The sequence below is a fragment of the Schistocerca americana genome, chromosome 3 (genome assembly GCF_021461395.2).
Source record: "Schistocerca americana isolate TAMUIC-IGC-003095 chromosome 3, iqSchAmer2.1, whole genome shotgun sequence".
Classification (NCBI taxonomy): Eukaryota; Metazoa; Arthropoda; class Insecta; order Orthoptera; family Acrididae; genus Schistocerca; species Schistocerca americana.
The window spans coordinates 160,200,810-160,227,055 of record NC_060121.1 but is presented as its reverse complement, the minus strand read 5'-3'; the positions used below and the strand labels follow the sequence as shown (position 1 = coordinate 160,227,055).

Below are 26,246 nucleotides of genomic sequence, written 5' to 3'. Positions count from 1 at the left end.
AAGATCACTTAACAGTTAGGTCCAGTAAAGATTTACCAACGGATTTACCTTCAAACCAACATCCGGACCACAGGCAGAAATTAGTAAATTTGGCATAAGTTTTCACCAGACCGATAAACAAGAAATCAAATTAAACAGTAGCCAAATTACAGTCAGGATACGCAAGCCCTTCAAGACCTTGCTATCTTACTCACAGTTCTCATTAACGGCGAAACATACACAAATGAATGGCAAGTAATTCACCATTGAAAGCAAAAAAACAACACACCACAAAAGTTAAATTAATTAACTTGCAGACGAACCAGTCACTGAAAGCTCAGTTCCACAAGATTTGGACTAACCTCACTCGGCAGCAGTACATTTGTGTGCGTGATAACTAGGTTGCCCAAACAGGACTCCAAAACCCAAAACAACAGGTCACACGTTAGCTGTCTTGTTCTCGGATACTAGGCACCACCGGGCTAAGGCAATCGCGACAAAAATTACAGCTGCCTGCAGCAAAACAAATTAGTCAGGATGCATGAATGTAAAGTACAAGCCACTGTTTAAGCCGGAGCGTAACCTTTTCAATGCACATACGGACTGAACAACACACGTGGGCATAAAGGGAGCAGCAGATGCGTACCAAGCAAACTATACTGCGCCATGTACGACCCACGTCACGGCCACAAACCGGAGCACTGCTCCCGGAACTGGTGTCTGCTCGCTGGACTGCCGCAACTCTGTGTCCCCCGGAAAGCGATGCTGACTGCCGCCTTGCTCAACGCTCCCTTCTCGGCCGTGCACAACAACTCTTCTCTTGTGGCCTCAGAGTGCGGCCGCAATGTCCGTTCTCCCCTGCTGTCCGCCCCACACTCCCGTACTCGCACTCACTCCCTCGTTAGCACCCGCTCCGACAGGAGGCGCTCGCGATCGCACATAGTGCCAGCCTCAACCAGAGGAGTAATCGATAGCGTCTTGCGCCCGACAGCCGCGCCGCGGCTCATTCACATTATCATTCGCTTACAGTTCTAGGAACTTGTACATTAAGACCATATTTGTGCAAAGTAAATAACAACATATTAAAGCAGCAATAGATTCATGGATGAAACAAGGTGGATTTACACCATTTCAATTATGTTTTAATCCTGTAGAAAAATATTTATTTTCCATCACAGACCACTCCTTCATTTCTCACTCAGTGCCTCACAAAAGAAGTGAAGCACCGAAATGGAAGGAGGAAACGAATTGAAAATTCATGAGTTGAAGGCTTTGTGAACTTACTGCAGTGACTAAAAAACCGAGTCAAATTTTCAAAAATCCTGGAAGTGTTAGCCCATTTATGAGAAAGGCATTACGAGCACTCAGTCCTGGATGCATGCATTGGTTCGATTGCCGTTGTATCCGAGGCAAGCTGACCTACATATGTTGTAACTCGTCCTCTATCTCCTGGCCTGCCTCGGGCATGGATGTATGTGATGTCCTTAGGTTAGTTAGGTTTAAGTAGTTCTAAGTTGACATCCGAGCTTGCCCAACGTGTGTTCTGTCAGGCAGAGATATGGGTATCTCGTTGGCCATGGGAGTACCTCATCAACATGCTTGGTGCTTCACTTTGTCAGAAAATTAGGCAAATTTAACGTACTAGTAGTTTAATTCGTAACTGTCCTTTTCCACATAAAGTCTTTCACTGTTTAGTCCACATAGTAGGACTGAGTGGTGTCTTCCGAAACAGGTTCCTTACACTCTAGTCCTATCAGTAGAAAACAGCTGTGGAATGAATCCAGTGCACCTCACGAAACACAGGGGAGCGAACGAGCATCATTAAACGATAATTCTCTCTGGTGTCCTGTGGCTGATTCTAGTTTTTTGTTAGGCAATACAACAGTCTGCAAAACAAATTTCCCAAACAGTTTCTGGATTTTGTCCTAGATTACTAGTTGTATCCAGTGCTTTAGTTTTCAAATTATGTTGCAGAATGCATTAATAATGAGGTTCTACTTATGTCACACAGGGAAGGAGGAACATTCAGCAAGTGCCTGATGTACAACGGAAGCGCCCTGGACGGTGCTTCCGAGGTGCCCTGCCAGCACGGCTGGGAGTACGACGACACGTGGTACACTCTGACGGTGCCGTCAGAGATGAACTGGGTCTGCGACGACATGCACATTGTCAGTGACGTCATGTTCTATGCACAGAACATTGGAGCAGTCCTGGGACTGCTGTTCGGCTACATGGGTGACATGTAATTAAAAAAAATCCTTCTATTCTTATTACCTTTGTATTTTCTGTTACCATTTGGTCTTAAAGGATATGAACAATCCCTGTTTGTCAGTACAAGAACGGGTAGTGGCATTGCAATCGCCCGTACACCAGAGCGCTACATCTGACTGAGGGGAGCAGTGAGCCACTTGGAGAGCTGGCACACGCTGAGTTGAAAGCTCACAAACAACCAGCAGAAGTGGCCGCCAGCTCTCCATGCAACCACGTGGCGGTAGGAATAATGCACAGTACGTCCATGAAATGCAGTTCACATTTAGGGAGGAACCTTTACTTGAAGGAAAATGACTTCCTGCAAAGGAGAAGAAGATTCAGTGAGGTCAGGCTGAAGCAGGTCTTATCTGAAAAATCCCCCCAGATGTCTGGCAAATGTTTTATGAGTGCGTGCATGGCGAGAACAGGGCCCCAGGGTGTCGCGTTATTTCTTCCTAGCCAGTGCTGATATTTAACTCTTTGACTATACTTTTTCTTCGAATTCTTGTCAAGCAGCCACAATTGTATTTTGTAAATTTCAGTAGCCGCACAACAGCTGCTGAATCAAAAATATTTTTATTGCCTACACGACTGATTTCTGAAGACTATAATTCTGTCATCTGGAGTATAAAAAAAGAAGAGCGTTTTACCGATTGAGGTAATCTCTCCCCTCCTACCCCATCCCCCCTTCTCCCCCAGCGTTGTCATGGGACGAATATTTCGGTCACACAGCATGGGTTCAAATGGCTCTGAGCACCATGGGACTTAACATCTGTGGTCATCAGTCCCCTAGAACTTAAAACTACTTAAACCTAACTAACCTAAGGACATCACACACATCCATGCCCGAGGCTGGATTCGAACCTGCGACCGTAGCGGTCACGCTTTTCCAGACTGAAGCGCCTAGAACCGCACGGCCACAACGGCCGGCTTCACGCAGCGTGGGAACTGTTCACGGCATCCTTGGTCACCCATTTGCAATTCAGGTGCAGAACTTTACATCAATGACAACACTGGAACGGGAGACGACCTCAGTCAGTTAAGTGTTTTTTTTTTTTTTTTTTGTACACCAGACGATGGAATTTTATTGTTAAGTAGTAAACAACAAAGATGTTGTTGATCCAGTAACTGTTGTGTGCATCGTTCAACTTACAAATTTTTGTATAAGATACATAATTGAACCGTTAGGAACTTTTATATTAAACCCAAATATCTTCTGGGTTCAGTCTTGGACCATATTAATGGATACTACAAAAAGATTCAAATAATTGTTTGTAGTATTCAGAAAATGTTAACTGTTCTTTACAAAGAAGTGTAAATTAACACGAATACTTACAAGGTTAAAATGGTTTAAGCCACCATATTGCATTAGTCATTACTAAAAATCTGTAGTGCATGCCATCAATGTAAATTTATGACACACGACTTTTGAAGCAAACACACAAATACTAAATGTACACAGAGCAGTACTGAAGAGAAGATCCGAACCGTAAATTTTACTTCATAAAAAATGTTGATAAGTTCGTCAAAGATCTTTAAAAGAAAATTTTTGTTGTGTGGTATAACATGGTATGACATGTTACTTGGTAATGTAGAGGACTAGACCATCTTTGGTAAAAATATTAGGTATAGTTTCACATGTAAAGAGAAAATGAAGTTTCTACCTCTATGCGAGGTAGGAAACATTTTATAACCCTAATAATAAATAAACCTAATGTTAAACAGTATCATATTCATTGCATATACGTAATGAAATGCATGAGTATATAAACAAACGTCAATTACATCATAAACGTGATGGAAATCGCACCTGTAACATTAAAACAAGCTAAAATACAGTGCTCTTAAATGGGTTGAAATGTCACTCAGTGTTCATATGCATCCAGGTATAGTAGTACTGCCACATATCGACTATATTTAAAGGAAATCTTCATATGTTAATGTAGTTACATTACAGTGTGTAACTAGAAGCTTAGTATATCAGTAGTGCTAGTATCATAATGAAGGGGAGGGAATAAATAACAACAGTGTAACCAACCATGTACTCAAATTGGACTTAAAGGAATATTGACAACATATGTATGTAGTAGCGGTAGCGATGAGTAACATTATTTAAACAATGTAAACCTTAAGATAAAGGCATTAGGGGCTCAACCATTGAGTGTACATTTTGCAAAGCATATAGAAAAAATTCTGCTCATAATCAATTAAAGTGATTGCTAAACAAAATACGTACTTGCATATGTACACACTTAAACACTTTAGCTAGAATGTAGATATCGAGTTACAGATGAATTATCTAATATATCAATACATATTGGTTATGTACATAACAGTATTTAACAACACAGTTTTAAGTGAAAAGAAATATGTGACCTGTTGTTCATTAAAATGAGAACTACATCTTGGGAGTACAAACGTACTTTAGGTGAGGACAACTTATTGACCAGTAGTCCATGTCAAACATAATAAAAATTGAAAATAGAATTACTGAATGTTTAGCATATTCAGTGTAAAACAGCAGGACACAAGTTACAAACATTTTATAAATGTTTACAATGAACAACTGTAATACACAGGATTTTGATAACAAACTATAACATAACTTCTTTGTACTGCAATCGCGCAGTGAAAAATCCTGACAGGGGTATAAGAAAACTGTGTGCAATAAAAGTGTCATTAACATCACGTATTGGACTCCAGAAAAACTTTTTGGTCAGACATACATTTGGAAAAGATCACGCTTATATGGCCTAATTGGCGTGAAAATCCTAGAAAGTGTTGCAATTTGTGAACAACGTAAAAATTCGTTGAGTCTACGAGAAACATAGATCTGAAAATATCCGACTTTGGTGTGGTTTACATACTTTACAGCTACTTCTAGCAGTCGACTGGACCACTTTCATTTGGCTGCTTCACTACGTATTCCGCATTTGTCAGTTGAAATAATTCCTGCCAACTTCACTGTGTTGGTTCAATGACTCTTAACCAGGTCACCGAGTGGGTACATCTTTCTCGCCATATTTGGTGGTCCCCTCTCTGAATGACGTCATCGCTGCCGTGTGCGGGGCAAGCAAGCCATTTCCGAGTGTGTTATCCCTCGCTTATGGAATGGTGGGTTGCCACTGCCACACCTCGGCTTTGCACTGCACTCATGCGATTTAGCAACGTTAAAACGGATGAAATGAGGAACTCTTGGGAATTTTATTATGCTGTCCTTCGCGATCTTTATGACTGTGCTCGAGACGTCCCACTGAGAGTTATGAATGTCGTTACCTGACGGCGAAACTCCCGTAACTCAAAATACTGCAGTTAGATGGTCTTCGTTTGCCTTCCCAGACACGTTCGGTTCTCCAATATGAGTTGGCGTCTGTGTATGATCTAATTCGGCTTCGAACGTTGCCTCCAAGGAAGTGTCTGAGCACCATTCGTTCTGTAGGTGGTAGCGAGTGGTCATCCCAACCAGATATAATGCGTGAACTCTCTCGGTATTTTTCCGATCTCTACACCGGAGTGGAATATGACGAAATACGGCCTGCTGATTTTACTTCCTCCTTGATAGTGTTGTTACGCCAACTCTCCATGAGGAATTTTTGGCAGTTTTCATCGTGACTACGTTCATGAGATTGCAATTCACTCTCCTTCCCGCACATTGCCGGGTTTGAATGTTCTTGCCGAAGAATTTTATTTTCGGATTTGGCCTCTGATAAGAGATACGATAACGTATATGGTGCATGAAATGGTGCAAGGGGTCTACATCCCACCCTCCATTAAGATCGGAAGAATTGTTTTAATTACCAAAAAGACGGGACGCTACTCTATTTTGGTCATAAAATAGTCGCACTGGCGATAAACAGCCGTCTGTCGGTTTTGCTCGCTGGCGTGGTCGCGCGTTATCAAGGCTGTCATCTGGGTCGTACTCGCTTGCTGAATGTCGTGATCTCGACTGCCTCCTCTGTCCTTCTAACGGGAGGTCTACTTTCCATTGATTTTAATCGTGCGAGTGACAGGGTTAGTCAAGTTATTCTGTAGCGAGAGTTGACAGCTGTTGGTTTTAATGATGCTGCACGAAGGACGTTCACGTCTCTAGTTACTGGCATTCAGGCGTCTACTGACGTGAACGGTGGTCTTCCCCCCCCCCCCCCCCCCACCCTCCATAGAAGTGTGACGAGGTGTAGTCCGCTATCTATGTCGTTACTCGCGCTTCTTCTGGGACCCATTTTGAGGCCCATAGTTGCTCGACTGGATAGCAGGTCGTTATTGGGCGAAAGGTTTATCGTTAGCGCGTGCGCCGTTGGCTTTACGGTGCTTCTTCCTTCTCATGACGACATACCGATCCTCAAGGACTGTAGGATGCATTTTGTCGTCTTAGGAGAGCACAGGTTAACGACCGGAGACACTGATTACTCAGTGTGCGGGGATCTGACGCGGTTGAGATTCCATGGGCTTTTGCGGTCGCCCGCAATCGATCGTTGGGTATTGTTATCGATTGTTGTCCGATGAAGATTGGTGGGTTAAACTGGACATCCGTCACGGACTGGATTCAACGAGCGATCCTTAAACACTCGCGTCACTCTCTCTCGTTACTTCATAACTTTCAGTCCTTGGAAAGTTACGTGTTGTGTAAATCTTATTTTGTTGCCCAAATTTGTGCCTTTCCTGCGATGATGTCCCGAAAGTTACATCGATTATCTAGCAAGTATATTTGGTGAAACCCTATTTTTCGAGTGCGTTATCCGGCTATGGCGCGACCCCTGTTGGAGGGAGGTTTTGGCCTCCCTGATGTTCGGGATGAGGCTTCTGATTTACTTCTTCGACGCACTACTTTTAAGTGCCTACGCGTCCCCCAGTGACTTATAGCTCGCCTTTTTGCCTGTCTCCGACCCAAGAGCTTAACTCCGCCAATAGATGTTGGTAGGATAAATAATAAATTAAGGCATATTCGTGAATTTTTTTTATGTCTGTTACTTCAGGACTAGGCGCTTCAGTCTGGAACCGCGCGACCGCTACGGTCACAGGTGCGAATCCTGCCTAGGGCATGGATGTGTGTGATGACTTTAGGTTAGTTAGGTTTAAGTAGTTCTAGGGGAATGATGATCTCAGCTGTTGAGTCCCATAGTGCTCAGAGCCATTTGAACCCAATCTGATCTCTCTGTAAAAATGATAGTATGCCGCTGGACGTTTCCTAATCACGTTTTCTCTGTGGAGTCCCCATCACCAGACACAGAATGGAAGGTTGTTTGATCCAGTGTCAGCCTACCCCTGTGTTCTCGTGGTACCAAGTCGTTCATAACCTTGTCTCCAACAACGTTCGACTTTTTCCTATTGGACTGATGCAGTTGTTGCCATGAAACAGATACATTTATGTCACCCCTTGGTCTCATGCGCACACAGTTATTGCAGTTGGCTCCGCCGACAATTGGCATTTCTTGCCAGGAGGACGGAAGCGACAATCTCCACTGACATTCTACTGCGTCCCGATTCAACCTTGTTCCCCAGAACAGAGAACAAAACAGTTGTGTGGCGTATCGGGCTCTATGTTCATTACGTGATGGTGAGCGGTCATGACACGGAACCTTGTGCCTTTTTCCAGTATATGGTTTCTGCCCGATGGATAGGTTGCCACACTGTCGTCCACTTTTTGCGAACATGCTGTATCTCGTCTTTGGTCGTCAAGGAGTTGGATGATGTGTAGAAATCCTTTACTGTTGGAATGTTTCATTCCTGTTACCTTGTTTTTGGTAAAATTGACAAAAAAGTGGTGAGTTAACCGGTCGTCGTGGAATTCTCATTGCCGTTACCTTTCAGATGTATCTCTACACAGTTTATTTCATTTTTGTGGCTCTGTTAGACTTTTTGTTGTTTAAGTAATGGAAAAATAAGTTGTTGCACTGTAAGACTAAAAATGATACACTTTCTGTTTAAGTGGTGGAAGCCATGTAGGATTTTGTCCCACCATGTTCCTTCCTTTTTAGAGCAGCAAGTAATTTCAGATAAATAAAAATAAAAGATAAATAAAGAAAAGGGCGGTACTATGTGATAGTCCAGCGCAGTGAAAGTAGGGGGGGAGAAAGGGGGGGGGGGGGGGAGACATCGTGGTTAGGCCACGACATGCGACCCTTGCCCACCTTGTCTCCACCCAGCCTTAAGTTGCCCCTGTGTCCGTTCTATCTTGCCATTACAATCAAAACAAGAAAGAAATTAATATTGTCCAATAACTGTAAGGTAGCAGCGTATGGTGTGTTTCTGGTTCGCACCCCACCGGATCCAAAACTTTCAGTATTAACCTTCGCGTTTCATAATAAAAAAAATTATGGACGAGACAGACGTTCGAATACTGGTCAGGCACAAATTTTCAACTTTTCCCATTCATATAAATGAATTCTGCCTGACAGCTAACGTCTTTAATTCCTTTGTGTCATGAATCATAATGGCTGCAGGATCAATATAACCGAATGACGAGACAGCACATATACACTACTGGCCATTAAAATTGCCACACCACGAAGATGACGTGCTACAGACGCGAAATTTAATCGACAGGAAGAAGATGCTCTGATATGCAAATGATTAACTTTTCAGAGCATTCACATAAGGTTGGCGCCGGTGGCGGCACCTCCAACGTTCTGACATTACGAAAGTTTCCAACCGATTTCTCATACACAAACAGCAGTTGACCGGCGTTTCCTGGTGGAACGTTGTTGTGATGCCTCCTGTAAGGAGGAGAAATGCGTTCCATCACGTTTCCGACTTTGATAAAGGTCGGATTGTAGCCTATCGCGATTGCGGTTTATCGTATCGCGACACTGCTGCTCGCGTTGGTCGAGATCCAATGACTGTTAACAGAATATGGAATCAGGAGGGTAATACGGAACGCCGTGCTGGATCCCAATGGCCTCGTATCACTAGCAGTCGAGATGACAGGCACCTTATCCGCATGGCTCTAACGGATCGTGCAGCCACGTCTCGATCCCTGAGTCAACAGATGGGGACGTTTGCAAGACAATAACCATCTGCACGAACAGTTCGACCACGTTTGCATCAGCATGCACTATCAGCTCGGAGACCATGGCTGCGGGTACCCTTGACGCTGCATCACAGGCAGCCGCGCCTGTGACGGTCTACTCAACGACGAACTGGGATGCACGAATGGCAAAACGTCAACTTTTCGGATGAATCCCGGTTCTTTTTACAGTATCATGATGGTCGCATCCGTGTTTGACGACCGGCGTGATGGTATGGGGTGCCATTGGTTACACGTCTCGGTCACCTCTTGTTCTCATTGACGGCACTTTGAACATTGGACGTTACATTTCAGATGTGTTATGACCCGTGGCTCTACCCTTCATGTGATTCCTGCGAAACCCTACACTTCAGCAGGATAATGCACGACCGCATGTTGCAGGTCCTGTACGGGCCTTTCTGGATACAAAAATGGTCGACTGCTGCCCTGGCCAGCACTTTCTCCAGATCTCTCACCAACTGAAAACGTCTGGTCAATGGTGGCCGAGCAACTGGCTCTTCACAATACGCCAGTCACTACTCCTGATGAACTGTGGTATCGTGTTGAAGCTGCATGGGCAGCTGTACCTGTACACGCCATCCAAGCTCTGCTTCACTCAATGCCCAGGCGTATCAAGGCCTTTATTACGGCCAGAGGTGGTTGTTCTGGGTACTGATTTCTCAGGATCTATGCACCCAAACTGCGTGAAAATGTAATCACATGTCAGTTCTAGTATGAATACTCGTTTGCCATCTGCATTGCTTGTTGGTGTAGCAATTTTAATGGCCAGTAGTGTATAATTACGGCGAGGATGGCAGCTAATGTCTTCAATTCCTTTGTGTCTCGACACATTTTACAGAAAAAATCTGGGAAATGGAATATTTGTGAAGCAAGCGGATATACGCTGGTTGCAGGTACGGACGTCGCCCGCTGCAGTTGGCCTGCGTGGTGATGCATGTCGTCAGCAGGGTGGCGATGCTGTTCACGCCGTCTCTGCTCCCGCTGTTCGTCATGGCGGAGTCGCTGGTGGGGGGCGCTGCAGGCGTCATGCTGGAGTCGGCGGTATCTGTAGGTGAGTATGGGGGATAAAGTGTTGCAGCAGTGCCAGAGCGACGATTACAAAACCTTCAAAAAGTATTTTTCGTGGGAGGAACTGGAAACTACTCTGACAGAGGGCTTCTCCTGTTTCTTTACTCTTTTCTTCCTTGATAACTTTTCTCGAGCTTCCATCCGGGCCACGTGGTCATATGTCCAGGAGCTTCGAGCTGAGAACTACAGTCATGCTCATAAATTAAGGATAATGCTGATACATGGTGAAACAACGCTCTGGTGGGCGGTTAGCCGGTTTAAATGACCTCGGCGTATGACCATGTGGGTTCATTTGACCTGCAGTCGACGCTCGGTGGCGCTGGCAGCAGTCCACATACACAGAGGTATGTTGGTGCATTTCAGAGTACGGGGCAGCGAGTAAGTGTGCAGAAGTGTTCAGACTTGCTAGTGGTGTGTTGAAGGTGGCTCGAAGAGCACATATTGATGACGTTATGAGGGGTAGAGTACTAGGGCGATTGGAGGCTGGTCAAACACAGCAGGTCGTATCACGGGCCCTCTGTGTGCCACTAAGTGTGATCTCAAGATTATGGCAACTATTCCAGCAGACCGGAAACGTGTCCAGGCGCTACAGTACGGACGTCTACAGTGTACAACACCACAAGAAGACCGATATCTCACCTTCAGTGCCCACAGACGGCCACGGAGTACTGCAGGTGGCCTTGCTCGGGACCTTACCGCAGGCACCGGTACAGCTGTCTCCAGACACACAGTCTACAGACGACTGAACAGACATGGTTTATTCGCCCGGAGCCCTGCAAGGTGCATTCCCCTGACCCCTGGTCACAGGAGAGCCCGTAAAGCCTGGTGTAAAGAACACAGTACATGGTCACTGGAACAGTGGTCCCAGGTTATGTTCACGGACGTCCAGGTATAGTCTGAACAGTGATTCCCGCCGGGTTTTCATCTGGCGTGAACCAGGAACCAGATACCAACCCCTTAATGTCCTTGAAACGGACCTATATGGAGGTCGTGGTTTGATGTTGTGTGATGGGAATGATTGATGCACATACACCCCTGCATGTCTCTGACAGAGGAACTGTAAGAGGTCAGGTGTATTGGAACGTCATTGTGCACCAGTATGTCCTCCTTTTCAGTGGTGCGTGCAGTGGGTCCCACCTACCTTCTGATGGATGATAACGCACGGCGCCACCGAGCTGCCATCGTGCAGCAGTACATCGCAACAGAAGATATCACGCGAATGGAGCGGTCTGCCTGTTCTCCAGACCTAAACCCTCTCTTTGTTGACCTATTGCTACACGTCTTCAAACCCCTAGGACTCTGCAGGAGCTCCGACAGACACTGGTGCAAGAATGGGATGCTATACCTCAGCAGCTGCTCGACTACCTGATCCAGAGTATATGAACCCGTTGTGCGGATTGTGTACGTGTGCATTGTTATCATATCTCATATTGATGTGGGGGTACATGCGGAGGAAACAGTGGCGTTTTGTAGCACATGTGTTTCGGAGCGGTTTAATCAACTTATCACCAATACCGTGGACTTGCACATCTGTGTCCTGTGTGTTCCATATGTGCCTATGCTATCAATGCCAGTTTTGTGATATCAAAAATTTGTAGACTGACAAATAACATCGTAAATTTAATAAAAGTTCATCCGACTACACGTATTCTTCTCATTATATCAATTGTAATATAAATAGTAAAGAAAATGTCTATGTTGAAAATAAAAATAACTGACGAACGGGACTCGATCCAGCTATGCAGTGATTACAGAGCTTGAACGCTAACCACTCAGCTGCCGCCCCTTCATGATAAAAACGCCCACTCACAGATGTATGTTTGACGACCGAAAGTATCTTGCGATTTTCTCAGTAACGCTGGAGAAGTACGCGCTACTGCTTACACATTTTGTTGTCCTCGTGAAGTACTACGAGTGTATGAAGTTTCCAGCAAATCCGCGTTCCAGACGTCGTGGCCTCCCTTTGAAAGTGCTAAGCAATGCTCTAGGCCGCGTATAGAGGGCCGCCGCTGGACAGTCGGTGATTGGAGACGAATTGTTTAGAGTGATGAATCACGTGTTCCCCTGTGGCAATATAGTGGAAGGGTTTGTCTTCGGGAAAAACATACTGAACGTTACCTAAGATCATGTGTAGTGTCTACAGTAAAGAACCCTGCAGTTGGTGTTATGATATGGCAATGTTTTTAGTAATTACTGTCTACTGCTTTTCCTGCGCTTAAGAAAACAACGCTAAATTCAGAAGCATATCAACTCATTTAACAGCACTGGGTACTGCGCACGGTACAGGGTCACTTAGGAGACGTTATTTGTTTGGATTAGCACGACAACGCACCCTGTCACAAAGCAGCATCTGTGAGGCAATCGTTTGTCGACAATAACATTCCTGGAATGGACTGGCCTGTCCATAGCCCATACCTGAACCTAATGGAACACTTTCCAGGCGAGTCAGAACGTGTGCTTCGCTTAAGACTCCAGTGGCCAGCACCTCTTTCTTAATGTGGAGAGGCCTTGCACTGCACTCGACATCAAATGGGAAAACAGATGTAGTCAGTACGACTACACGTAAAGAAACGGTGGCAGTTGACGAGGATAAAACAAATAATAACGCCGAATGGGAAAACGCTACAGTTAGAAAACCACTCAATATGAAGCAGCTGTTTGAAGACATGATGGTATTTATTGAAAATGAATTTTCTGGGCAAAAGATGACACAGCCCAAGAACAAGCGGACTAAAAGTGGAAATACTGGCAAAAATATCGCAATGCGCTATAAAGCAGGACTTATTAACTGGCGTTGCAGTTCGGAACACCTACAAAAATAAAACGAGAGAATATTAACGAAACTAGAGAAAATATGCAGATGTGTGGTACTAACAGAGCGACCAAGTAGAGATGCAAGCAAAACAGCTCCTGCAGCTGAAATCACAGCAGAGCAAGCAATCGAACAAAATGTTTTGCTCATAAAGTCAAGAACAAATGAAGAGGCAAAGACAGTGCAACAAAATCTGACGAACTTAATGAACCAGACCAAAGAGAAAATTTGTATGAAGAAGGTCAAGCAAATCGATAATGTAATCGTCGTCGAAACTGCTACGTGAAGGGTCACGAAAAAGATAATCAACAACAAAAAGGTGCAAGAGAAACTGATTTGTGAATAGCCTAAGATTAAGAGACCTTTAATGATTGTGTACCACATCCCAGTGGACACAAATGCAAAGACACCGAAAGACACAATACACTTGAAGAACCCTGAAGATGAACTGCCCAAGGAAACCTTCTGAAACGGCTTTACAGTCCGATTCAGGACAGAACCAGTGGGAAGAAAAGTGGTCCATCAAGTTACTGAAATGAGAGCCCCCTGGTTATAACAGCACTCGTGAAGCGACAAAAAGTATGTCTTGGATTTCATTCGGCTTCAGTGAAAGACTTTCTAGTAGTGAGGAGGTGTTTGAACACCAAGACCTTGGTCATCTGGCAGAACATAAAACATTGTGATAAACAATTAGTAATTTGTGGACATTGTGAGTAAAAAGGCCAGATCAGGAAATACAGCATTAAAAACAAACAAGTGGCAGTGTGTGTACCATGTAAATACAGATGTAAAAATACACGGGGAAGAGAGATGAATGTTACACATATCAAATCCTCCTAACAATGAAGAATTTTAAGAACGAATTATGGAGAGGCGTCTCATGGCATGAGAAAGCAATGAGCACTCTAATGATACCATTAAGTGTGTTCTATGTAAGGAACATAAAAGGGACGACGAAAGAGCAAGAAATTTCTGCCAATAAGTGGACAGTAAATACCATAGAAGAGAACATGTGACAGAGACCGGCGAAAAATCAGGAGAAAAGTTTTCGGAGAAAATTCAAAACTATGTGATATAAGACAGAAGCAAGATCACAGACGGTTATAGGAGTGACATTATACTGCAAGTTATCAGGATTTATTGATAGAAACTGGGTAGTTCTTGGTTGAATGCGACAGCACAAAACCTGAGGAAAATACTGCACTGCCTAAAGAAGTAAAAGATGATTCTACAATGCAGGGTATGAATCAGCAACAAAAACAGTACGAAACCCAGAGACAGTTCATACAGAAAACAAGCATCTACTGCAGAGAAGTAAACAATAAAACACAGATGGAAAGAGATCTGCGACACATTTATAAAAGTGTAGTGTAATGGCGACTTCTGCTACAGAATGTATCAGGATGACCAAATGTAGCAGGGAGACACCAAATGCAGTGGGTGGGTGCCAGGAGGTGCCGTATTAAAATTCGGTGAGAACTTTCCCAAATGATTTATTGTTTCAAACTACAGTGTCCTCGTTCACCTCTGTCTGTGTCACTGGGCCTCGCAGTGCTGAGGAAGCACCCCAGCAGCCTGTGCAATACAATGCTGTGTCGTGCTGGCCTTGACTGGCCCGCTGTGTTCTGATGTTGTCAGGATGGGTGCACCAGCAGCTGCCTCAGCGCCCACCATCCTCGATATCTCCGTGCTGCTCTGCCAGGAGCCGTAGGCCATTCCCGCTGTTGCTTCTTCATCACTGGCATAGCTGTGATCACAGCGGCAAGCGCCCACGATCCGGCGTCCGAATCTGTGACCCTCATCTCGGGATGTCTCCGGCGTTTGTTGCGAACCGAGACGACTGCCTGCGGTACCGAGCCAAACAGTGGCGCACCACTGGCTGGCTGTGGACGCCGTGTTGGCCTCAGAGGGTCGAACTAATGATCTGCCGTGTGCTGGGACACTCGCACTCCATCTGTTGCTGCGTGTAGCCGGTGGTGTGACATGCCTCGTCATCCATGAGAGCTGCCACACTTCAATGAATCTCGTTGGAAAACGACACCTATTTGTATGTGGCTGTGCGCCTCTGTTTTGCTAATGTGCCGCTCCAAGTCACATATGCACCACAATTGGGTTGCGCCAGTGGGCCACTTTTGCCTGTAGTTACGCCATGCAAACCGCTGCATTTACTCTTTTCAGCGGTTCGACGACTCCTTACTTTTCAACTGCTGTTCAGTGTAACTTACTGCAATCTGGCCCGCAGCTGGCTGTAGCTTGTGCTCAGAAATGTTGCACCGAATCTAACTTTCCTATCTTAAACTGGGGTGCCGCTACATTATTCCCCTTTTTGGAAAGACCCAGTCCCTGAGTCGACCCTAGACTAGCTCTTAACTTATCTGGGTCAGCACCTATTTCATATTCCCTTACTACCAGAAAACTTAAATGTGACCTAGTGTCCTTAAAACACATTACATGAAACAAAACATAAAAATTCCGTACTGGACGACCACTGCCCGATCAACCCCTTACCTACTCACCTCACGCCCTCCGTATGCAATGCACTGGGACTTGGACTACCCTTGGTTCCCTTTTGGATTTAGCTCTCCACCTGATCAGAAAGTAAGCAACACACAACAAAGTTAAGGCTGTGATGACACTTGGCACAGAGGTGCTCAAAATGATTGTTATTTGCCTTTGTCTTTCCCTATACTGAGCGACATGTTGATCAAGCTGTTCGGCTGATATGCGCCCCTCTTACCCTAAAATGAACTGGTTTACGGATCTCAATCAATCATTTTATAATGTGATGTTGATATAATACACAGTGATTTTTACATGTTCAAGACCTCTTGTGAGGTAATACATCACACATAAATCAGTTTGTACATACATTTTATAAGGATGCGGAGAGACGATCTGGTAATGATGGCTCATTGTTCTCACCATCATAAGCTTTTAGTTCCCTTTTGTTTAGTCACAAGCACTGGCAATTATTGCGTTGGTAGAACACCATTGGTTCGCCTTGTCAGTGTCTTACCTGTGCGGCATGAAACGAACAAAGAAAACAACATTTTAGTACAAACGTTACATGCAAAGCACGTAATGAAATAATACATTTCAGTGCCTGCCTGGTGTGTTGGTCAAGCAGGCACTAGAGATGGTGCATTTAGCTAATATCTGGAACACCATATATTCCTCACTCCAAGCTGAGCGATCTTAAGTTTGATTTTAGAAGTTCGCCATTGGGAACAAAGATTTGATACATTTTTTGACGAAACTGACTATCTTCTCAGTGAGGACTGACGGCGTCGATAACTAGTCGTTTCGCAAATTCATCGCCCTTATATTAATAATAGTAATGAATGACTAACATCCGTTTGTCACTTACTTTGTGACTTTTGTGCAGTCGCTTAGCAAAAGTTTTTAATAATGTTTTCTAGATAAATCTACTTTAAAAGCCTCATAAAACTAAGTTTCATGTAACTTTCCACTGAGTGTCTTTAACATTAGTTAGTCTTCGATCTCTCTCTCTCTCCCTTATACGAATACACGAGGCAATATTAACTGTACTACTTAGAAGACAGCTTAACGAAAGGTGAACTACATTTTCAGCATTTGTAGATTTGAATAAATCTTTTGACAATGCTGGGTGGAATACTCGCTCTAAATTTCTGAAGGTAGCAGGGGTAAAATACAGGAAGTGAAAGGCTGTTTACAATTTGTACAGAAACTAGACGGCAGTTCAAATGGCTCTGAGCATTATGGGACTTAACATCTGAGGTCATCAGTCCCCTAGAACTTAGAACTACTAAAACCTAACTAACCTAAGGACATCACACACATCCATGCCCGAAGCAGGATTCGAACCTGGGACCGTAGCAGTCGCGCAGTTCCTGACTGTAGCGCCTAGAACCGCTTGGCCACCCCGGCCGGCAGACGGCAGTTATAAGAGACGAGGTGCATGAAAAGGAAGTAATGGTTGAGAAGGAAGTGAGGCAGGGCTGTAGCCCATCGCCGATGTTATTCAGTCTGTACAATGAGCAATCAGTGAAGTAAACCAAATTAACTTTGAAGTGTGCCGATGATATTGTAATTCTATTAGAGACAGCAAAGGATTTGCGAGAGGAGTTGAACGGAATTGACGAGGAGGATATAGGATTAGTATCAACAAAAGCATGGCAAGGATAATGGAATACAGTCGAATTAAATCAGGTGATACTCAGGGAATTAGATTAGGAAACGAGACACTTATAGATGGGTTTCGTTATATGGCAGAAAAATGACGGATGATGGCAGAAGTAGGGGTTAAAAAATCTAGACTGTCAACGGCAAGCTTTCTGAAGAAGAGACATTTTTAACATCGAATATGCGTTCAAGTGTTAGGAAGTCTTTTCTGGAAGTGTTTGTGTGGAATGCAGCTATGAATGGAAGTGAAACGTGGACAATAAACAGTTTAGATCAGAACAGAAGGTTTTGAAAGGTGGTGTTACAGAAGAATGATGAAGGACAGATGATCAGATCACGTAGCCAATGAAGAAGTGCTGAATCGAAATAGAGAGAAAAAAATTTATGACGGAACTTGATTAGACGAAAAGATTAGCTGACAGGTCACATTATGAGACATCAAGGGATCACCAATTTAGTATCGGAGGGACGTGTGGGAGGTAAAAATTGTAGAGTGAGACCAAGAGAAGAACACAGTAATATGATTTAAGAAGATTCACAAGGATGTAAGTTGCAGCAGTTATTCGGAGACGAATACTTGAGACTTCACATAACAAAATTACAATAATGTTGCATAAGTAACGTCTTTCATACACTGAAGAATCATCATTCTTTCATACCTTAGAAATGCTGTGTTTAGTCCCTATTAGTGCTGAGTTATTTTTACATTCCATAATTTAATATTTCTTTACACGAAAAAAATTACATTTTAGTACACACATCATACACAAAATACGTAAATAAATAAAATACTTTTCTTGACTAGCTAATTTGGCTGAAGGGGAAACTAAGGACTGTATCGTACACTAAAATCTGCAGCAGCACAAAATGGCACCCTAACAAAATCACATACGGCTAAGGGTATGCTCAATCTGAAGCAGGTTCTGTCTTATGCTGTATCCTTGGTTTCCTTTGAACTAACTTAACTCTGTTAGCTGTAGGGAGCCGCTTACCTCCAAACTACAGCGCATCGTGGTACTGACGCATGAAGATCGTAGCCACAGGTAAAGAAAAAAAAAAACACCCTGGATACTGCTAGTTTAGATTTGTAGACACACTCTAAACAATTTAGTTAAAAGTATGAAAATATGTCGCAAAAAATATATCCCTAGCCCCCTGAACCAATTTCAGTATGCCAACTGACTTCTTCGAATAATAAGAGCACAACTTTCATCACTTTGAAAACACGCAGTTTCATGTTGTGACATGTGAGATGAGTGCGTAGAAATTTGCCTGTAATCGTATTATAATAACAACACGCAAATGGTTCCTGTCAGCAGCTTTATGTTCTCTATAGCTCTTTTTATTTTTGTGCTTTGTTGGTAATGTGAAATTTCTCCGAGGCAATTTATATGATCTCTTCACTATACGTTAATCTGATCGAACTCTGATTTTGGTCGTATAATATTTTGCTCTATAAATTTAATGTATATATTATGTAACCTTAAGCTGTATGTGGACTCAGTATTATTCATTTGTTTGTTGTTATGCTAAGTGTTGCATTTTATTTGTAAATGTTAGTGTACACGGTAATATGGAAGTGTATCACGTGAAATAACTTAAAATAAAAAAGCGTGACATTTTAAATTTAGTAATAAAATAAGATGCTGATTTTGATATTTCAGGGACGGAATTGACGGATATCAGAAACCGCTCTTGTATCAATTGCATGGCATGCATTGGTATACCTATAGGATTGTGTCCACCTGCTTATGTGTTCAGATGTTTCCCAGCTGGAAGCACTCCTTGCTTTTTGCAGTACTGTGCTGCCTTATATTACTACTCTTCTGCAGGTAAGATGATGGGTATATACGAAGGCCTGCTGATAGGCGATTTGAGATTTAATATTGCGAGTAAGTTGAAAATGTAAGTAATGTCAGACTTACTCGTAGTTGCAGAAGTATCAACCGATATGCAATATCGATGCCTCTTCCTATGTGCGTGAAATAAATGGTACTTCTGCATCTGTAACCCTTTTTTTGTGGACAATGTATAGAGGTGCATCTCTCAAGGAACGTCGAGCACCCTTTTTCATGCTGATGTCGGTGGCCAGATGTTGTGGCGTGACATCGAAATCGTTGACGAGCCGTTATCATTCATGACCGCTGCAATGTCGCCGACGCGCACATCTCTCCCAATGGGGTTTCACACGCTATCTGATTTAAAGTATCCGGAGACATACTGAAACCGGTTCCGTCTTGTCTTGACTTGTCCTACTTCGCAGTAAGTCTTGTAATTTAGTTCTTGGGGTTTTCGTGGTCCTTTTTGTAGTATGCCGCCGGGTGCAGAGATCTGGATGCGTCACTGCGACCAAAAAAATCCTGCTATTGTTTTACTTTGTAACGACAATGCTATTTTGTAAATATTTCTGAACATTTTTAGGCATTAGCAAGATACACAACCTGGCCCCAAGCAACATAGTTCATTGTTATTGAAACCTGGTTGGTAGGTACTAAGAGAGCGCACAGGATAAGGTTATGATTGTGGATGGGGCTGTAAACAGTTAATGTGAGTTGCACAATCAAACATACAGCTATATTTTTCTAAGAACCACTTGTATATACATTGTTTTAAAAGATCACAATTAGACAATACGGCTGAAGGCCTAGTTAAAGAAAACTTGAGATGCTTTCTGGGCTGAAGGGCCAACACCACACCAAAAACGAGAATGGCTCAAGGCCTGGCTTAGAAATCAAAAGCAATTAAAAATAGAAGGTAAACATTTAAAACAAACATGCAATTGAAAACAATTAGCGGCTGAAGGCCTACACTACACATCTGAAGGACAACTGTAATTAAAACACATCAATAAACATTTTTTTCTAACCAAGAAGTTTCTTTTTAAAGTTACAACAGAATGGCCAAAAGCCTAATTAAAGAAATATTAACTTATTGCACGCCTGAAGGCCACAAAGAAATTTGAAACAACTGTTGAAGGCCTGAAAAACAAGTCAGACAAACAATTTAAAATAAAACCCCTCCTTCTTATAAAAAATTTTTCCTTTGAAGAATACACACAGCTGAAGGCCTTATAAAAGGGGTTCACGTAAATCCTCGGCTGAAGGCCAAACATAACACGTTGAACGACTAACGGCTTAGGGCCTGGATTATAAACAATATCAGATAGAACAAATTTTCAAGAAAAACAATTTTTTAAAAAATAAAATCAATAATCAAAATTTTAATTTAACATGGCTGAAGGCCTTTACGTAAAATTTAAAAAAAAGCTGAATTAATACATGGACAAAGGCCTCGGACAATACTTCAAACTAAAATGAAAATCACAATCTAAAACAAACAGAACAAGTGGTGCTCAGAAGTGTTCCAAGTGTCAGCCTGAGAAGGTAGCTCAAACGTAAGATGAAAGGAGAGAGACAGCCAAGAGTTGAAGTTAAATAATCGGATTGCCATCCTAACTAGAGATGGCCCAAGGGCCAACCAACAAGTTAAACAATTCTCGTCTGTCCGACCAACAGCAGAACGATGGAAAATATCGGCTGAGGACTAGGATATGAACAGCACTACAACTTCAGAAATTGGCGTCTAAAAACAGCCAAGGGAACAAACTATGAACCAAACAACTTAAAAGGCTGTCGAACTACATGCCTGCTGGACAGCATCAACACAAAGAGAAAAGGCACACTGCCGGAAAACAATGCACACTATCAGAGCAGGTAACTGGGGCGTTAATGGCCACAGGGCAGAAAATACCGCTGGTGCACTTCACTGGCAAGTAACAGTCAATCTAATAATTAATCACAATATAAGAAGACGGCTGCAAGATTTCGCTGACTCCAACACATCGTACATTGCTGCTAGCCCAAATGGCCCAGGGAGCAACAACCCAAAAATGAACGAAGAGATGTCACAATAGCTGAGGTTCCATTACAGGTTAACTGATCACTCAACTTCAGCCTCCAGATACAGTGGCCAACGAAAATTGTCGCTCTCGCAGCTAGCAAAATCAAATGGTTCAAATGGCTCTGAGCACTATCGGACTTGACATCTTAGGTCATCAGTCCCCTATAACTTAGAACTACTTAAATCTAACTAACCTAAGGACATCACACACATCCATGCCCGAGGCAGGATTCGAAACTGCGACCGTAGCAGTCCCGCGGTTTCGGACCGCAGCGCCTAGAACCGCACGCAGCTAGCACCTCACGATCCGACAGTGCATGCACGCCGCCAGCTGTACCAGCCTGCCCTTGCGCCGCGGGACATCCTCGCTGCTCCGTCCCAACCGTCTGACTGCCTGCAACATGCAGACAGCATTAAAATAGCTGCTCAGTCAAAACAACACAAGCCACACACGGTTCCACGAAACACTTCCACAAAGAACTCGAACAATACTAAAACCAGTGACTGAGAGAACCCAGAAGCGGTCGGCGACCAAATACACGTCGTCCAATGAGACAACCGACCGAACGACCAACCAAGGTCGTCCGCACTCAATTCATGTGTGTCAGCAATGGTCGAGCGAGTCATGGCTGTCTCGACCTAACTGCTGCTCCGTCCCAACTCAACTCCCCATACACGATGACCCAGAAATACTAGCAGTCGCTCCAAAGATAGAACGACAGTGCTCTTATCGATAAGCGCTGCTGCTGCCACTCACGGCAGGCAAGCCAGCAGCTTAGTGACACCAGTAAATCGAACAAGAAACGGGACGGCAGTGCCGCAAAGGCAAGATGTCAAGTAATAAACGGCACGAACACGAGCCGCACACGGCTCAATTGTATATTGTTTTAATATTCTTAATATGGAGTGATAAGCAATCAATGCACCGTTTATTCACACGCCATACAACGGACTGCGTCGATTATTTAAGATGGCCTGCATTACGTTCAGTTAAATAATTTTATGATCTTAAACTTCCTAGTCTTTTCTAACATACAAGAAACGTCAAGAACACGAGACAGTCCACTCACAAACGACATAGATCGTCTAGGATTCCCTAGTAACTCAAAAATACAAAAACTGGCTGCAACTCCCTCTATTAGCTTTCTCGGCGGTTGCAGTTTGAAACTATGCACCACGTGGCGGTTCGTAACGGAAATCTCGAACGGAGAAGATTATTCTTATATCGGATAAATTGAACAAAAATCAATAAATGGTTCTTAATTAATCAATCGCGAAAAAGCCTCTGATAAATAAATTGTTACCATTAAACATATTTAAACATTCAAATACCTTTGTCCTGATTTCGACGCAGCGTTCTGAAGGAACGTCTGGTCGCTTGCTGTCTCCCAAAAAACTCCTCGTAACCGTTGCGTGGCTCTTTCTCCCGAGCAGCGCGAGGTGGTGGGGGAGGCCCATGACCAACCTCTGATAAGAAAACGTTTTTTCAAGACTTTGCACCTCTGGTCTAACCATCCTGTTCCTGCTCTTTGCCTTCCACTGACTGTGTTAAAGTTGGTGGAAGATTCTGAGACCCACTGTATCTCTGGTTTGTCTGCTACCACACTCAAAACATTCACACCTGACCACGTACTTTAAGGAGAGGTGGGAAAATGTAAATAGGGACACAGGACGTGCATATTGTAATGAGAATAAAAGACTTTGATCCATAATTGTTTTTACATGCATGTAATTTGGGGCTTAGATTATTTCACTGTTCATTAATTATGTAAAGTAATTGAATTTACGCTGATAATGTCTATCAGCTGATAGCAACATAACACTGATTTTAACAATGTAACGAAACCTATTGTGACGTTACAGCCTGAAGATGGAATTTGTATCCTGAAAGCTGGGTCGTGTCAATTATTTCATCGAAATAAATGATTCATCAAGAGCAAATGGAGCGGATTTATTAGTCATGGAATTAGCCACGGGTGTGAATATCACGCAAAGAGTATATTATGTTTGTATGTTACGCCTGTACTCATCATAATGGAATTCCAATACCTTGCACTGCTAGTTTCAAGCTGCCTCCAAATAGTGGTGTTAACCACCTCCGAAAGTGGACTATACAGAGATCGATAAGCCCATACACATCTCAGAACAATAACAAAACCCACAAAAGTTTTTGGAAGTCGTGTCATCGGCTCACGTAGGTGTGATAAGCTCACTGGACAAAAAAGTTGTCACCCCTGTGCGCACGCGCAGTAGGATCCTTAAGTCTTTACAGATGGCGCAGCGATCGAGTCATGCGCTGAACTGTGCGCTAACTACCTCAGCGTGAGCTCAGTGAAATAACATCCAGTGGGACATTTATGTTTCTAGCGGACATTGGACATAAATGTGAATGAAAGTAAGGACGTTACCGAGTGGCAAAAAAGGGCACTCGTGTTCCGCTGCGAACTGTTGACGCGACTAGAGGGAGAAGTTTAGCATATGTGGCGATGAAACACGACATAAGAACTGTGACCGAAAAAATATCTGGACTGGAGGGACCGGAGACGCGGATCACGGCTTGTGAATCAAAACCGCTTCCCAGTCCGACAGGAATCGCTGCAGTCAGTTAATAAATGTCCACCCGCACCTGTTAGCGAGAGAACATAGCAACGGGAATTGCATACAATGTACATTTGGAGTCGGTCACACAGCCACACAAAGACGACAGTACAAATGTTATGTATTTACAACAGAAAAAAGTTCAAAGGATTTGAGGAATATGTGACTGGTTTTATGAACACCGTCCCCACTACTCACTATATTACTTCTCGACTGACGTGCAACATCATCCGACTTGAATGCCACAGTATATGTGTGGGATAGGTTGGAACAGTGGTAGAGCATCTCTGCAGTTTATTGGAACTGCGTCCTCAGATCCACGGCGAGTGACTTAAGTCGGCTGTGACGTACCCGCACAAACTTGTGGACACGTATCCCAACCGAATAAAGGCGGTTATCAAGTCCAAGGGCGGAATTATACGGTATTCGATTATGCTTGTAATGATTTCTGCAGGGTGACCAGTATCTTGTTCGGTGAGCTTATCATCACAAATAATGTCTTCGTATTGTGTAATCTGCTATGAATTTCCTACTTCACTGCAACAACTTAAAAAATGGACGTTACGAGAAACAACGAACGCAGTAAAAAACAAATCGAGGATACCACTGTAAGCCGAGTAACGTAACCAGACACGGCCGACCAATTCGTCTACTGTAAGACAAGTCATTTGTGTACAGACGAAACCTGTAATATATTTTCGTTCAGCATCCTCAGATTTTGAGAAAAATAACACTTCATGATGCGAAGTGGATTGAAAAACGACGGGATCAGTAGATAATTTGCAGCTGAGCATTTTTCATCGGCGTATATGGGTCTGCAAACGCGTATTTACCTAGATATCGAGGAAAGAAACTGTTACAACTGTCGTTTCTGTACCCGTAAGGTAAATGAGCCCCGATCTCTCCCAACTATGCGTTTTCGTGAACTTGGCTGTCTATCTGCGTTTGGTTTCCCCCCCTTGTCGCGGTTACATCGTGGTTCTTCTTCCCTCTGCGTGTGGCAGCAGTGATGTGTATCGATATTTGCGCCATGTACCATCTTTGGTTTGGTGCATACAGTTTCCGGCAAGGGGGTCTCGAGGGAGTCGGTCGGTTGTTGCGAACGAGGGAAGTTCTCCGCGTGTTGCAGTCGGCTGGGGCCGCTGGCAGCCCCTGTGCAGTGTTGGAGCGTGTGTGGAGCTGTGCGATCGCTACGAGCTTCGTGGTTCACCGACCCAGGACGTCAAAGTAGAGTAGTGGTCTCAACTACCTAAGCAACGTCTGCTCATGTTGTGGTGGTTCGCTTTAGTGGTTCGCTGAGGTTTTCCGGTAAGTAGCACTGAGTGGTTCTACTGCTGAGATTTAGCCACCATCTGGAGCAGCGAACTATTTTGGTCGACTACGATATGAGTGCACCATGGAATTTTCTGTCTTGTGGCCGTTAGTGTTCTGGTTACCTGCCCTGGGCACTGACGTAAATTCAGGCAGTGTTCTTTTGAGCGAGTTAGCTATTACTGTGTTTCAAATTCAAGTGTTCCAACGGAATTTTCTGACTAGTGGCCGTTAGTGTTCCGGTTACCTGCTCTGGCCACTAACGTAATTTCCGGCAGCGTCCTTTCCTCCCTATTGTCGCTGTTCAACATGGTGTGCAATTTTGACAGCTATTACATACTTCACGTTTGTAACATTGCCGGTTGGGGTTCTCATATACTGATAGACGGGAAGGAAGTTGTTGTGTCGGTCGGTCCGTGGCTGACCCTAGCTGGGGTCCGACGGATCAAGTATAGGTGGGCTCACCACCTGTCTCACCTATGTGAACGAGGGCAGACCGACCTCCCTGGAGGCCTTCTGCGTGCCACCTGCTTTTAATTATCTCTTGTCAGCTATTTTAAATTTTGGGCTTATGTTTATTGTTTGTTTCTTAAAATTTTGCAAAATTAATTTTAAATGTACCTTTCAAGCTTAAACACTGCGGCCTTCTGCCTTTAAAGATTATGGTAATACATTTAGAAATTTTGAAGTTTGATTGTGGCCCTCAGCCACTGGTATTGCACCTTGCATATGTTGTTTCTTTAAATTATTTTATTGCTACGTTAATCGGATTTTCTATCTTGTTGATGTTTAAGATCTCTTGTTGTTAAAAATGCTGGCCTTCTGCCTTTAAAGGTCTATGGTAATATACTCTGAAGTTTTGAAATTTAATTGTGGCCCTCAGGCATTTGTGTTGCACCTTGCATATGTTGCCTTTTGGGTTTTAAATTATTTTATTGCTATCTCAATTGAATTTTTGATTTTTTAAGGTTTCTTGTTGGCCTTCTGCCCTTAAAGATCTATGGTAATATATTCTAAAATTTTGGAAATTAATTGTTGCCCTCATCCATTTGTATTGCACTTTGCGTATGTTGTTTTTTAAATTATTTTATTGCTATCTTAATTGGATTTTTATCTTGTTAAGATTTCTTGTTGGAGGCC

The 26,246-nt window shown here is 43.5% G+C and overlaps 1 protein-coding gene across 1 annotated transcript in view; it reads left to right on the top strand.

Annotated features, from left to right (window-relative positions):
• The window catches only part of LOC124605941 (solute carrier family 22 member 7-like), a 194,982-nt gene that overhangs the window by 101,744 nt on the left and 66,992 nt on the right, over positions 1-26,246 (top strand). Inside the window, exons 3-5 of the mRNA XM_047137900.1 lie at positions 1,991-2,221; positions 10,147-10,304; positions 18,962-19,129. Of these exons, the coding sequence (XP_046993856.1) occupies positions 1,991-2,221; positions 10,147-10,304; positions 18,962-19,129 (557 nt within the window). The remainder of the gene's footprint in view (positions 1-1,990; positions 2,222-10,146; positions 10,305-18,961; positions 19,130-26,246) is intronic.